General features: G+C 57.1%; 1 protein-coding gene across 2 annotated transcripts; it reads left to right on the plus strand.

Annotated features, from left to right (window-relative positions):
* Positions 1-2,192: 2,192 nt before the first annotated feature.
* On the plus strand, positions 2,193-9,907 carry ZNF853 (zinc finger protein 853). Of its 2 annotated transcripts, none has more exons than XM_075527547.1 (3): positions 2,193-2,699; positions 3,355-3,477; positions 6,340-9,907. In XM_075527547.1, the coding sequence occupies exons 2-3, from the start codon at positions 3,393-3,395 to the stop codon at positions 8,640-8,642; spliced, it is 2,388 nt and encodes a 795-aa protein (XP_075383662.1). In that variant the 5' UTR covers positions 2,193-2,699; positions 3,355-3,392; the 3' UTR covers positions 8,643-9,907. The 2 variants fall into 2 exon arrangements, with proteins under 2 accessions (XP_075383662.1, XP_075383661.1); XM_075527546.1 differs by having other exon boundaries at positions 3,360-3,477.
* Positions 9,908-13,787: the final 3,880 nt, after the last annotated feature.

Below are 13,787 nucleotides of genomic sequence, written 5' to 3' on the forward strand. Positions count from 1 at the left end.
TCGGGTTTTCAGTGACCTCTCCTGCAGTGCTGCTGCGTCGGTTCAAGTCACCAGCCTTTTGGTGAGTAGCTGAGAGCAAACCGCGTGCACCACCCAGAGTACCTGGTCTTTCTGATCGTCTCCCAGGCATGTGATAGTTGGATACTGAATAAGGAAGATCGAAGAGCAATCGACACATCTGCATGAAGGTACTGGTAAAGAATCTGGAAAGTTCCACGGACTCCCAAAAGAACAAATACATCTCTCTTGAAAGAATTACCAGAATGCTCCCTAGAAGCAAGTATGGCAAGACTTCACCTCCCGCGCTTTGGACATGTCATCAGGACAGTCCAGACCCTGGAGAAGGACATCATGCTTAGTAAAATAGGGGCAGCGAAAAAGCGGAAAACTCTCCATCAGATGGGTTGTCACAGTGGCTGCAACAAAGGGCAGTTTGTTCCCTTCTGTTGCACATGGCATCGCTGTGCTTCAGAACCCACTGGATGGCACCTAACAACAGGAAATGGACCTGCTGGTGATGAATCTGGCAGAGGGAGACAGTGCAGGTTCAAGGAGGGAAGGAGCCCTGGGGGGTGGGGAGGGGTGAAGGGGGATGGGGGCTCCCAGAAGCAAGGAGGAGGGCAAAATGTGACAGTTCAAAAGCCACCTTCAGAGAAGGGACAGTGTCCCTGGACCCTCCGAGGAGAGAGGACGGTGCCCACCTGCGCTGGGCGTGGGGAGATGCCATTGAATCCTGCTCCTGCAGAGCAGGTGTCAGCTATTTCCGAGGACGTCCCTCAGAGACCTGCTAGGAGAACCCTCCCATGAGCTCATGGTTTGCTTTGTTGTTTTTTTTGGCCCAAATCCAAGTTTTCCCCATCCCCCAATTTTGATATTTTAAAAAATCAGTTTATTGTTGTGATGTGTCCATCACAAAAAAGCACTTGCCAAAAAAAAAATCACTTGCCATCTCATGTGTCTGCCCCATGGCATGAGCATGCTATCTCGCTGATGTCACATAACACACCTTGTCTCACCACATATGCACACAGTGTCCCAAGGACAATGATTCTTAACGTTACACCAGACATTCATCAGCCTTAGCTCATCTCAAGTCCTCGTCAGCATGAACATCCCCTCCCGTATTCCTAGGAGGCCTGCTTCCAGAAAACCACGCCACTTGGATAACACTCTTACTCTCACTCGGCCGAGCTCTGATGAGGCTCTCCTCAAGCCTTCCCTGGTTTCTACCCTTCCAGGCTGTCTCACCCCAAATCACCCACTGCCCTTAAGACATCGATGGAGTGATGATGAGACCCACAGTCTCACTCAACTCGGGGGGGGGGGGGGGCACAACCTTGTGAATGGCTGGCAAGCAGCCTCAACTCAGGCCAGTCCCCTGGTGCCAGCAAGGCCAGGCTGCATATGGATAAGAGACATGTCATGTGCCCTCTGCTGCTTCCTAGGATGGTGCCAGTGGACAAGTAGATTTCTTGGCAAGGGTCCAATGTATAGAGGCAGGAAGATACAAGGATAGAGGTGGCAAAGACATGGGCTGACTTGAAGGGAGCCAGAGAAGAGGGCAGGGCAGTGGGGATAGGACAGCTATGCACCTCTCCAGCTGGGCACCCCATCCAACACTGCAGTCCCCCACCACTGGATCTTGGGGGTTCTCAGGAGAGTTTAGGCTTCCAAGAGACTTCAGGGGGTCCCTTTGGAGGGGAACCTTCCTGACCCAGGCAGGGGTCAGCTACTGGGACATTTGGCTGGGCCAGGTTCACAAGGGGCTGGGTGGTGCCCTACTACACCCCAGCCAGCCTGAGACACCAGAGTAGCATGTGTGCAGAAGGTGTCTGCTGGGGCCCGGGATGGGGCGGCTTCATTAACTGTCATCTAATTGAGTGTTCATTAACCAGATGAACCCCAGTCAGGAGCACCCGGAGTCTGGGCCTGTTTTGCAGGGCTGGCAGGGACACGGCATTGGAGCCCCCATCACTCCCGTCCAGCGCGCCGCACCCAAACAGCAGCCGTCGCCAGGTCCAGCACCCGCGCGCGCGCGTGTGCGCGCGCCCCGAGGCCACCGGCCGCCCGGACCGCCAAGGGTTAAGCCCACCGAGCTGGCGGTGGCCTAGAGCGGCGGCGCGGCGGCAGCGGGGGCGCGGGGCGCGGGGGCGGCGGGGGCGGGGGACAGGATGCGGATGCCGGGGGGGACTTCCTGTGCCGGCCCCGCGCCCCCGCCCCCGGCCCGCGCCGACGCGCCGAGGGACCGACCCCGGACGGCGGCGGCCGGGGAGCCACGGGGACTCGGGCCGCCCCGGGGAGTGGCCGGCACCTGTGGCCGCGGCCGGGCTGGGCGACCCTGCCGCTCCAGGCTGAGCCCAGGCCGGGGGGGTCACCGGCGGGGCGGCCCGGGACCCGCCAAACCCTCACCCTGCTGGACCCCGGCTCGGCCTTCTAGCCTGGGCCCCTGACGGAGTCTCAGCAACTTCCTGGGGACCCTCTCGGTCTCCAACTCCATCGGACCCTCGTGGAGGTGCGGGCGACCCCGGCTACCACAGCGGCGCGCGCCCTGCGCAGTGCCCAGCAAGGCCCAGGCTGGCCAGCGCCTCCCGGCCCCTTCGGGATGGCGGCCCCCCCCTTGGGAGCTGGCTGAGAGCCTTGGCCTTCACCTAGCCCTGGAGACCCCCGCGCCACTGGAGCGCAGGGACATGCGGTACCAGGTGAGGGCCAGGGGCAGGTAGGGCTGGGAGGCTGCGAACCCGCCCCAGGAGGCTTTGGGCTGGCCTCTGGAGTGCCAGAGGGGTTGGGGGTGAAGGGAGGGCTGGCATGGGGACAGTTCTGAGGGGCCAGGGGACACACAGGTGTGCAGGAGGGCTAGGAAGGGGAGCGGCCAGGCCCAAGGCCCACCAGTCCCTGCTCCCTGGCTGGTTCTTGGAAATCCCTTCACCCTCATGGAGCTGAGTGATGTCTGGACACACGTGGTCAGGGACGCATCCCGGCTGTTGGCCTTGGCGGCTGGATGAGCCGCTAGAACAGTATGTGAGGCAGCAGGCCAGGGACATGCATGCCCAGAACTGCTGGCACACCTTGCAGGGGGACCTCAACATGGACAAGTTTCCAACTGTTCTCCTGTGACCACAGCTCCTGACAGGAGTTGTCACTCAGTCGGGTACAGTGGCCCGAGAAGCCGCTGGTATTGTCCCTCCTCAGGGCTACGTGGTGAATCCAGAGTGAGGCTTGAAAGGCCTCCTGAACAGGGACCTGGAGTGCCCCTCTATCCCCCCTTCCCAGCATGCGTTACACTGTCCTGATTTGGGGCAAAAGCAGTGGGGAGCATTCCCACCCCATCTAAAGGCTTTCTTTCCTTCCTCTCAGCACAGCTGGCTCCCCGGGACCCCTGTCTGACCACCAGGATGGAGCTCGGACTGGCTACTGATACCTTTGTGCTGGAGCTGCAGTGCCTCCAGGATGGGGGCCCGGCGCCAGATACCCTCTCAGGTGAGATGCTGGAGGGGCCCCCTAACCCAAACATGACCTTTCAACAGAGCCCCAGACCTGCTATTGGCAGAGGGAGGGGACTGAAGGATGGTGGACACTTGAGTCTACAAGAGTGACTGCTTGGGAGGCTGCAGAGCCTCACCTGCTCCCACCACACCTGAGTTAGTGTTATGCTGTCAGGCAGACTTGCCTAGGGACTTCCTGAGGCGATCTGTCAGGCTGAGCTGTTGTTAGGGATGTGTGTGTGGGTGTGTGTGAGTGTATGTAGGGAGGGGGGTTGGCGGTTACTAGCAATGCCAACATTCCCAGCCCCTCCACCTTCAACCCTCAAATATATATACTAGCTGGCACCTTTAAGACCCTGTCTGCCTCTGGGACCTGCTCTGAACCACCCAGAATCTTCCAGTCAGTCCTGTGTGTCAGGGCTGGGGCAGGGCTGCAATGAACCAGGGAGTGGGAGGGGTCCGAGTGGTACAGGAGGACAAAATGAGGCGTCTTGTGATTTATCAGTGTAACTGACCATACACCCACTGCCTGTCTCAGCTGTCTCTCTGAGCTACCTGGAAGTCCCTTGCTGCTCCCTGGCATCAAGATGGCTGGTGCCTACATAACCAAAGACTGTTCTGGAAAAACAGAGACTCACATAGCTGTGTGACCCATTCCCAGATATTGCTTAAGGAGGTGGCAGGAAGGGATGGGTTTGTCATGGCTGCCCACATACCCCGAGCTGCTGGCCATGGCGGTGAGAGAATTCTCCATGGAGCATTCTTTTTCCAGAAGGGAATGTTCCCCCCATATACGGTTCCCTTGGTCTTGTTACATCAGCCCCTCCCTGGAAAAGTGTCATAGAGCAATATTTTGTAAATCAAACCAGTGTTTGCTTTGCTTTCCCTGACACAATTGCAAGCCCAATGCTGTGGGAAGAGCAGGGCTTCAGTGTAGACCCAGGAAGGGAGAAGGCCTCCCAGGACCCACACTTGAAAAAGATCGATGGCTTTCCGATCACTCAACCTCCTTAGTGGCTGTCCAGCCTGCCCCCTTTCTCCCCACCACCGCCCTGCCGCCCCAAGTCCTATGCAGTGGGAATGTGCTGTCAGCCCAATGCGGTAGAAATCCATAGGGATTGCCTGATTTTCAGAGGTAGCTTGTCAGGATTCACTTCTTAGTCTTTCAGCTGGAAGCTACATCATAGCCACACTCAGGCCTCCACTGACAGGTGGGGCCATGCCTGAGGAGCACTGGCTGGGAATCAAACTTGAGTCTTCTGTGTGGAAGGCAAGAATTCTACCACGGAGCCACAAATGCCTCTGCTTTCCCCCAACACTCCAAACCCCACGGCTGGTTAGTCAGTCCTGACCCCGGCGACACCATGTGTTACAGAGAATTGCTTCCCAGGGCTTAACTGTCAGCTTTACAGAGTGGAGAGCCAGGCCTTTCTTCTGTGGTACACCTGGGTAGGTTCGAGTGAGCAGCCTTTAGGTTAGCAGCTGATGGTGCAGAAAATCCAACATCAAGACAGAGGCCACACCTGTTCATCTGGAACCTACTCTGCACCTGGTCTGACTCTGGGATGCCCATTTTTTCTCTCTCGTTTGTTTGTACAACGTGACTTCCCTTCTGTGGCAGATGGGAATGTAGGGGGTTATGCGTCGGGCTGCTAACCTCAAGGTCCACAGTTTGAACCCACCAGCCGTTCTGCGGGAGAAAGATGAGGCTTACAGTCTCAGAAACCCACAGGGACAATTCTGATCTCTTCGGTTAGTGAGCAGATGGGGAGGAAGAGGAGGGTCCCAGAGGTTAAGTAACTGGCCAGTTCCAGTGTTGCCTTAAGGATCCCTGGTTGCTGTGGGCTAAACTAAGCATTGGGCTGGTGCCTCCGGTCAGTAGGTAGCTCAAACCCCACCAGCTGCTCTTGAGGAAGAAGGAGAAGGCTTTTTGCACCCATAGAGTTTACAGTCTCAAAATCTCTAAGGAACAGTTCTACTCGGTTCTTTATGGAGTCATTTTGAATTAGAATCAACTTGCTGGCAGTGAGTTTTGGTCATGCGTAGGCTTGGAGCTCTCCATTCCAGAATAACCATCCCAAACCCAGCCAGTCTTCCAGCGGAGCTTGTTGTCTGCTTGGGTCCACCAAACTCTTGTTTTCAAACAAATTCCTAAGTTCCCAGGTGCTGTGGGAAGTGCTAGGGCTGTTTCTGTTTGCCTCATTAAACGCAGGTGTAGGTAGCAGGCAGCTGCCTCGCAGACAGAGCCCCAAACCTGCAGCAGGCTGGGCAGCAGCTAACTGGTAGTTAAGATCCAGGCTGAGGCCCTCCCATTCCTAACCGAGTGGTTTGGGACACAACAGTGCCTTTCCAAAGGAGCTTCAGGTCATACCCACAGGCGTTATAACAGGATGCTCGATGATGGAGCAGGTGTGCTTCCTTGCACAAAGGCGTGACATGCACTGAGACCTACGGTCCTATTTTAGCATGGGACGGTGGTCTAGTTGGGTCGCCAATGCCCATTGGATGGTGAAGAACTACCTAGGACTTCCCAGGGGATGGGGAGCCCAAGACACCTGAGTGGGTCCTAGGGCCAAGCTCTAAGAGCTTGAGGTCGAGCTTGGGGTCAAGAGGCAATCAGGGTGGCTGGTCTTGCACTAGGTCAGCAGCAGCCCTTTGGTATGAGTTCAAGACAGCCTCGCCTTCTGGACATTTCCTTCTGTGCCCTGCTGAGTCGGTGCTTTGAGGCCCTGCGGGGAGCTTTGAGAATACCCCTGAGCAACTGGGAAGGGGGCAGGGGTGGTCCTGGGGGTGGGGAGAAGGCCAGAGAGTTGCCTGTGGATCTTTCTTGCCCAGATTCTTGCCATTTCCACTACAGGAGGCAGTGGCGGGAGTGAGAGCCAGGAGGACGAAGAGGCTCAGGAGGGAAGCAGCAGCCCACCCCAGCCGGCGGCTTCAGCCCCAACGGGGGCCAGTGATACTGTCGAGGGAGCCCGGCTAGGACTACAGCAGGTGGAGTCACAGCCAGAGCTCCAGCCTCAGCCACCTCCGACCCCCCTTGGGGGCCAGCAGCTAGAATGGAGACAGCCGCAGCAGCAGGTGCAGTTACAGCTGCTTCTACCACAGCCAGCCGAGCAACCATGGCAACAGCAGCCACTCTTCCTACAGCCCCAAGAACAGCCACCGTCGCAGCCACAGCAGCAGCCATTGCAGCAGCAACAGCAAATGCCCGGGCAGCAGGTGTCACAACCCCAGCAGCAGCCAGTAGACCAGCAGCTGCAGCAGCCATTGCAGCAGGAACCACTGCGGCAGCAGCCACAGCAGCAGGTATCAGAGCCACAGGCATCACAACCACAGCAGGGACCACGAGAGCTGCAGCAGCAGCTGGTGCCTGAACAGCAGCACCAACGCCAAGCACATGGACAGCAGCAGCCATTGCTACAGCCGCAGGGCCACGGACAGCAGCAGCAGTTAGAGCAGCAGCAGCAACTGGAACAGCAGCAGCAGCAGCAGGACCAGCAGCTACAGCAGCAGCAACAGGAGCAGCAGCAACAGCTATTGCAACAGCAGCAGGACCAGCAGCCACAGCAGCAACAGCAGCAGTTATTGCAGCAACAGCTACTTCAGCAGCAGCTGTTGCAGCAGCAGCCAGCACAACAATTATTGCAGCAACAGTTACAGCAGCAGCAGCTGTTGCAGCAGCAACAGGCACAGTTAGAGCAGCAGCAGCAGGAACAATTACAGCAGCAGCAGCTGTTGCAGCAGCAACAGGCACAGTTACAGCAGCAGGAACAATTACAGCAACAGGCACAGTTACAGCAGCAGGAACAATTACAGCAGCAGCAGCTGTTGCTGCAGCAGCCAGAACAACAGTTATTGCAACAACAGTTACAGCAGCAGCAGCTGTTGCAGCAGCAACAGGCACAGTTACAGCAGCAGCAGCAGGAACAATTACAGCAGCAGCAGCAGCTGTTGCAGCAGCAGCCAGAACAACAGTTATTGCAACAACAGTTACAGCAGCAGCAGCTGTTGCAGCAGCAGCACCTCCAGCAACAACTATTGCAGCAGGTACAGTTGCAGCAGCAGCAGCTATTGCAGCAGCAGCAGTTTGAGCAGCTGCAGCCTGCTGCTCCAGTGGAGCTGGAGGAGGAGGAGGAGGTGGAGCTGGAGCTCATGCCAGTGGACCTGGGGTCAGAGCAGGAGCTGGAGCAGCAGCGGCAGCAGCAGGAGTTGGAGCGGCAGGAGGAGCAAAGGCAGCTGCAACTCAAACTGCAGGAGCAGCTGAAGCAGCTGGAGCAGCAGCTGGAGCAGCAGCAGCAGCTGGAGCAGCAGCAGCAGCTGGAGCAGCAGCAGCAGCTGGAGCAGCAGGAGGTGCAGCTGGAGCTGACACCTGTGGACCTGGGGGCATCCACGCAGGAGGTGCAGCTGGAGCTGACGCCAGTGCAGCCAGAGCTGCAGCTGGAGCTGGTACCAGCCCCCGGGGGCGGTGGGGCAGCCATGCCGGGGACACCAGCGACTGTGGTCGTGGCGCCCCCAGGCTACGTGGTGCTGCAGGAGCTGATGGTGCTGCCAGCTGTGGCCACGTCAGCCGTTGTGGCCATCCCTGGCCCAGCAGGCAGTGCAGCCTTGACCCCAGCGCGGCAGCGGCGTCGGCGGCGGGCACGGGACCGGCCAACCATCTGCGGCGAGTGCGGCAAGGGCTTCAGCCGCAGCACGGACTTGGTGCGCCACCAGGCCACGCACACGGGCGAGCGGCCGCACCGCTGCGGGGAGTGCGGCAAGAGCTTCTCACAGCACTCGAACCTGGTGACACACCAGCGCATCCACACGGGTGAGAAGCCTTACGGCTGCTCCTACTGCACCAAGCGCTTCAGCGAGAGCTCGGCGCTGGTGCAGCACCAGCGCACGCACACCGGCGAGCGGCCCTACGCCTGCGGCGACTGTGGCAAGCGCTTCAGCGTGTCCTCCAACCTGCTGCGCCACCGGCGCACCCACTCCGGCGAGCGGCCCTACGTCTGCGAGGACTGTGGAGAGCGCTTCCGGCACAAGGTGCAGATCCGCCGCCACGAGCGGCAGCTGCACGGCGCAGGCCGCTCCCGGGGCCTGGGCCTGCTCCGCAGTGCGCGCCCCCCGGCCCCCGCGCCCCCGCGCCCCGCGCCAGCCAGCGACACAGCACCCTGAGGGAGCCCGCAGGACCCGGGGAGGGCGCAGATGGAGAAGGTCCTGAGTTTTGCCCCGCAGAGCCACCCTCCCCCATCTATGGGACCCACCACGCTGCGTGACCACATCCTGTCTCTCGAGAAACCTGGAATCTGGAATCGTGCTAGAATGAGCCTGCCAGCTGCTTGCCCATTAGGCGAGAAGCACCCAGAGCCAGTGGCTACCACGGGCCCGGCAACCACCAACCGATTGGGCGAAGACCCCACTGGTTCACAATGGGCTCCGGAGGCCTGGGATTGGCCAAAGGTTTCCCCAGGGACATTGGTACAGACCAGAAAATCGAGTCACTGAGAACACACCCTGTGGCGCTGGGATAATTGGTGGCACCGGAGATGGGAGTGATTCTTAAACAGCTGGTCAAAAGAGGTCATGCTCTTTCTCGAGTTACGAGGAAGTGCAGAGCCTCCTGCAAATTGACATTAGGATTTAAACAAAACCAAAAAACGGGAAAGACAGAAACACGAGTCAGCACTGTCTCGAAAAGTGGCCAAGGTATCGTGTCAAGCCACAGCGGTATCTGCCTGGGAAACGTTTTTCTGGAAAGAAAGCTCATCAGGATGGCTAATTTAAATAAACACTTGTGTTCGAAAACACGGGGCAGAACACCTGCTGGGTCAACAGGGGAAGGGCCAGGAGGGCCCACTCTGGGTCAAAGGTAGAGGCCTTCTAGAAACTTGGAGGCCAGGCTGGATCTGTCATGTTCCCATACCCAGTGTCCCTTTTGTGTTCTACTGAGTAAAAAGCCTATGGCTGAAGCAGAGAGCATTCTGGGAGCGCTGTCCATGGTCTGAAGGAGCCTCCAAGCCTGCCTTGTCCTGCCTAAAACTCACCATCTCTAAAGGTCTCTGACATTGCCCTGGGGGCGGAGGCGGCCGGGTTGGGGCTCAGGGATAGAATAGGGGTGAAAGGAGAACATTAGGAACAAGGACTGGGGGCCAACAGAGATGATCTTGGTTCTGAAGTCCCCCTGGGTGGGTGGGGGAAAGCAGTTGCCTTTGTCAGTGTGATGCCTCCCATCGGACAAGGAGAAGGCAGGGCAGGACAGCAGGGCGGTGCCCACCCTCCTCGCCCCCAAGCACTTCCTCTTCCGCTACCTGGCTTTCCACCTGTGGCTTCTCTGGACCTGCTCTACCCTCCCCTCTCCTCCATCTCCCTGTTGCTCATACGGCCAGTTACATTTTACAAATGTGTTGGTGAGTGAGACTCAAACAAGGAAAAATAAAGAAAACTCCACCGCATGGTGCTTTCGCCTCTGGGATGGGTGGCCTTCGAAGGGAACTTTTCTCCAACTGTCCCAGAGACTCACTGGGTCAGGCTGGAACTGCCGCACAGGGTTTCCAAGGCTGGGTCATAGGTCCCCAGGCGGATTTGGCCAACACTCCCTTTTCAGAAAAAAAGGAAAAAGTAAGTCCTCAGTTCTCCCTGGCAATGACAAGCCAGGATAAAATACAGGTGTCTGCCTTTGCAGCTCCCTTAGACCCTTCCAGTGCTGCCCCACACAGGTGATATCGGCATTACCCACTTTGGGAAACTCCTCTCATGAAGCAGCCTGTGAGTTTGGAACACTGACCTTTTGGTCAGCAGCCAAGAGCTTAGCTGGTATGTCACCAGACCCACTCGTTCTAGAGCGCATGGCTCAGTTACTCAGCCTCATGCCAGGTTCCCACCCTCAGGACCCGCTTGCCAGTCTGAAGCCCTCGACCAGAGAGGGCTGTTGTTGGGTGGCTCGTGGTGACCGTGTAGAGCACAGTGGAAGCCCACTGGGCCCAGCACCATCCTCACTGTTTAGGGGTGAGCCCCTCATTGCAGCCACTGTGCCATTTCACCGGAGGGGAGGCCCTCCTGAAGACATGTCTGAAGTGTGTGAGATGAAGTCTCGCCATCCTTGCTAGACAGACTGTGTTTGTCTTCCTGGCAGCCTTTCATAATCGATGCCAACTCGAGGCCCCAGTTCTTGGATCTTTCTTATTCAGGGTCCAGTTTTCAGACACATGAGGCAAGCGTACCTTAGGTACTGGACTTAAACTTCATAAAACCCTCAGGAGAAAGATGTGGAGCAGTAGGTAGACACTTAAGAAATTGGCCTTGACATCTTCTAAGGACAGACTTTCCAGCAATTCAGTTCAGTGATGGTGGTGTGCGGGGTGCGGTCTATGCTGGTCCATGTTTAGAGGCACACTTGGATGCTTGAGTAGAGGGGAGTCAGGAGGCCTGGAAGAGCCCTGCCTCCCCAAACCCCCATGATGCTATTATACCTTGACCAGCTCAGATACCCTCTGTGAGTCTGCCCCTCAGCTGCCACCTCCAACTGTCAGCATCTTCCCTGCTTCTGTGGAGGCAGACCCAACTTTGGGGTCTTCCTAGGAGCTGGAAGTGCCTGAGAAGGACCCCGAACGAGTGAACGATGGATGGGAGAAGAATGAAAGCCAGGAGCTCCTGCTTCTGGTCAGGAAGGCTGGGAGAGAGTCATTACCCTCTAGCCTTGGTAACTGGTGGCAGGACTTGGCTGTACCTTTTGCCGTCCTTGGCCCCTGTCTTTCTTCTCAGGAAGAAGATGAGGCTTTCTACTCCCTGAGAAAGAGCCTCGGTAGCCCACAGGGGTCACTGTGAGCCAAGACTGCCTCAGGGGCTCGGGGAAGGCTTATCAGTTAGAGCTGGAGTTTCCATGACTGCCTTGGCAGCGAGTTGAGGAAGGTGCCAAAGGCCTGAGGAAAAGAGCTGTTCTGTGTCCCAAGAATCCACTGCTGGCTTTGTGCCTCGGGAGGGACCCAGAGGATGGAAACTCCCTCCACTCAGCAGCTAAGGAATGTGCTGGGGCGCTGGCACTGCCCCATGGAGAAGGTCATGGTGGCCATTCTTGATGGACACACCTGACATTGGACATGCTGGCATGGAGCTGGGCTCACTTGTGCCAGCAGAAAATGGCAATCCTGGAGAGGCAGTGGAAAGAGGTGGCACTTCACCCTCAGAGGCAAGGAAGCCAACCAACCACTTGTCAAGTCTTCCCTGACTCATGGTGACTCTGCCTGTGTGTGTGTGTGCGATGATTTTTCTGAAAGAGGTAAGCAAGCTTTCTTCTGAGGGACCTCCGGGCAGATTTGAGCCTCCAACCTTTCAGTTGGCAGCCCCATTGCATTAGCTGCACCACTCAAGGACTGCACCTGAGGTGCGGTAGATGTAATGACTGAAATGGCCAGTCAGGATGGCATGGAAGCCTGCGGTTCTATGGTGACGGCTAGTCATGGTCCTGCCGGCAGCCAGCTAGGCACAGCTTCACTTACATGTCTAAAATTAGGGCAATGGGTGGCAGCCAAAAGACATGTCCCCTGGTCCCAAGGATTGGGCCTTGACAGGCATGCTCCCCCGGCCCAGCCTCAGGCATCTCATGTTGCAGGCTTTTGTGGGTTAGGACTCTGATATTTCAGTGATCCCAGCCCTGATGTTCCCCATGCTCCCAGCTCAGAGAGGTGGATGGGTGAGGGGCAGGATGTGGGCCCATCCAGACCTGGACTCTTCTGTCCGTTACGACTGCTGTCCTATTGGAGGACATACCTTTATCATGCTGAGGGTCCAGAACAGCGCCCCTGCACCTCTGGACACCCTGCGCTGCCCTCTCAAGTTCACAGCTGGTCCTGGGAGCTGGGCGCCCCCCAGGCCCTGCCTCTGCTCTTGCTGCTGACGCCACCCCACCTCCATCATGCCCCTGCTGATCAGCATCCCTGCTTCCCTCAGCCACCCTCCTCCTGCCACAGCTCTGTCCACCTGGCTCCTCGGTCCGCCTCAGAACCTTTGGGGCTGGGGCAGGACCCACTTGCAGCTTTTATCTCCCTACCCTCTCCACCAACTGCATGTCCAGGCTAAGGATCCCTGACCTGGGCACAGGGCACAAGGCAGATGGGCAATGCTCACAGGGTGTGTATGCGTCCACCACTGGGGGCAGATAGAGTGAGCACCTGAGAATGCCCTGGCCAGGAACTCTTGTTGAGAATGAAAGAAAAGCAGAGCACGTGTGTTTTTGTAGATATGTGTACACATGAATCAGATGCATGTATGTGTACATGCATGTATATTTGTATGCAAGTGTACGTGTACATGCATGTATATTTGTATGCAAGTAGATGTATGGCATGTATTTAGTGTATGTGGCATGTATTTAGTGTATGTGTATATGCATGTGTATCTTCATGTGGATATGTTTGTATACACATGTAGTCATGCATGTGTGTGTTTGGAGATACACACGTGTTGAGGAGGTGTGTAGATGACTGGAACCCCAGGGTTCCGCTGGCTGGTCTCAGCAGAAGTAAGACGTGCCAGTGAAGACCTGAGACCCCACAGGAAGGGATTCCCAGCCAGAGGGACCAGTGGCCAGCACTTGGCTGGGACAGAGATTCCTGAAACCCAAGGACACATGGCGCCTTGGATGTGGAGAGGAGCCTAGGCTGTATAGACCCCTCAAAGGAAAGCTGCCTGGCAGGGCCTGTCCCCAGCCAGGTCCAGCGTCCCTGTACACAGGTGACTTCAGGACACAGAGCAGCCCAAGAGACCCAGCCAGGAAAACTTGAGATGATGTGGCTGTGGGGAGAGGTGTCTTGGTAGCTCAGCCCATCGCAGGTCACGGGTTGAGATTCAATAGAAGCTCGTGGAAGAGCCATCAGGGACTGAGAGCGGGGCGTTGAGACTTGGGTGACTGGAAAATCAGCACTGACACTCAGCCTCCTAACCTGAGCCCTTTGCTGCCAGACTACTGGCTTTTCCTTTATTTTATACAAAAGCAGAGATCCCTATCTTTAAATTTGATTTACTCATTTTAAAAACAGGAAGGGGGAAAACAAAACACTAGCAGCCAAACACCATTGCTATTAAGAGAAAAAGCCTGCAGGAGGGAACGGCAGTCTGGTGTGCGCTGGGCTGGGAAGGCCAAGCTTTGCTTGAGGAGCGTGGGCAACACCCACAGAGGGACTGAGGATGGCGTCCTCCCAGGCGCCCAAGCAGGGCTCTCCAGCCAGGGAGGAGCTGTTATTTCAAGCAAGTGGGAACCTACCTCTAGTGCTCAAGGTGTGTGTGCGCATGCATGTATGTTGTGCACAAGTACAGAAAATACTA

This window comes from Tenrec ecaudatus, chromosome 12, assembly GCF_050624435.1.
Source record: "Tenrec ecaudatus isolate mTenEca1 chromosome 12, mTenEca1.hap1, whole genome shotgun sequence".
Classification (NCBI taxonomy): Eukaryota; Metazoa; Chordata; class Mammalia; order Afrosoricida; family Tenrecidae; genus Tenrec; species Tenrec ecaudatus.

Coding starts and splice junctions, on each gene's coding strand:
- ZNF853 (XM_075527546.1), top strand. Junction 3,478..6,339: donor GGCGCCAGATACCCTCTCAG/GTGAGATGCTGG, acceptor TTTCCACTACAG/GAGGCAGTGGCGGGAGTGAG.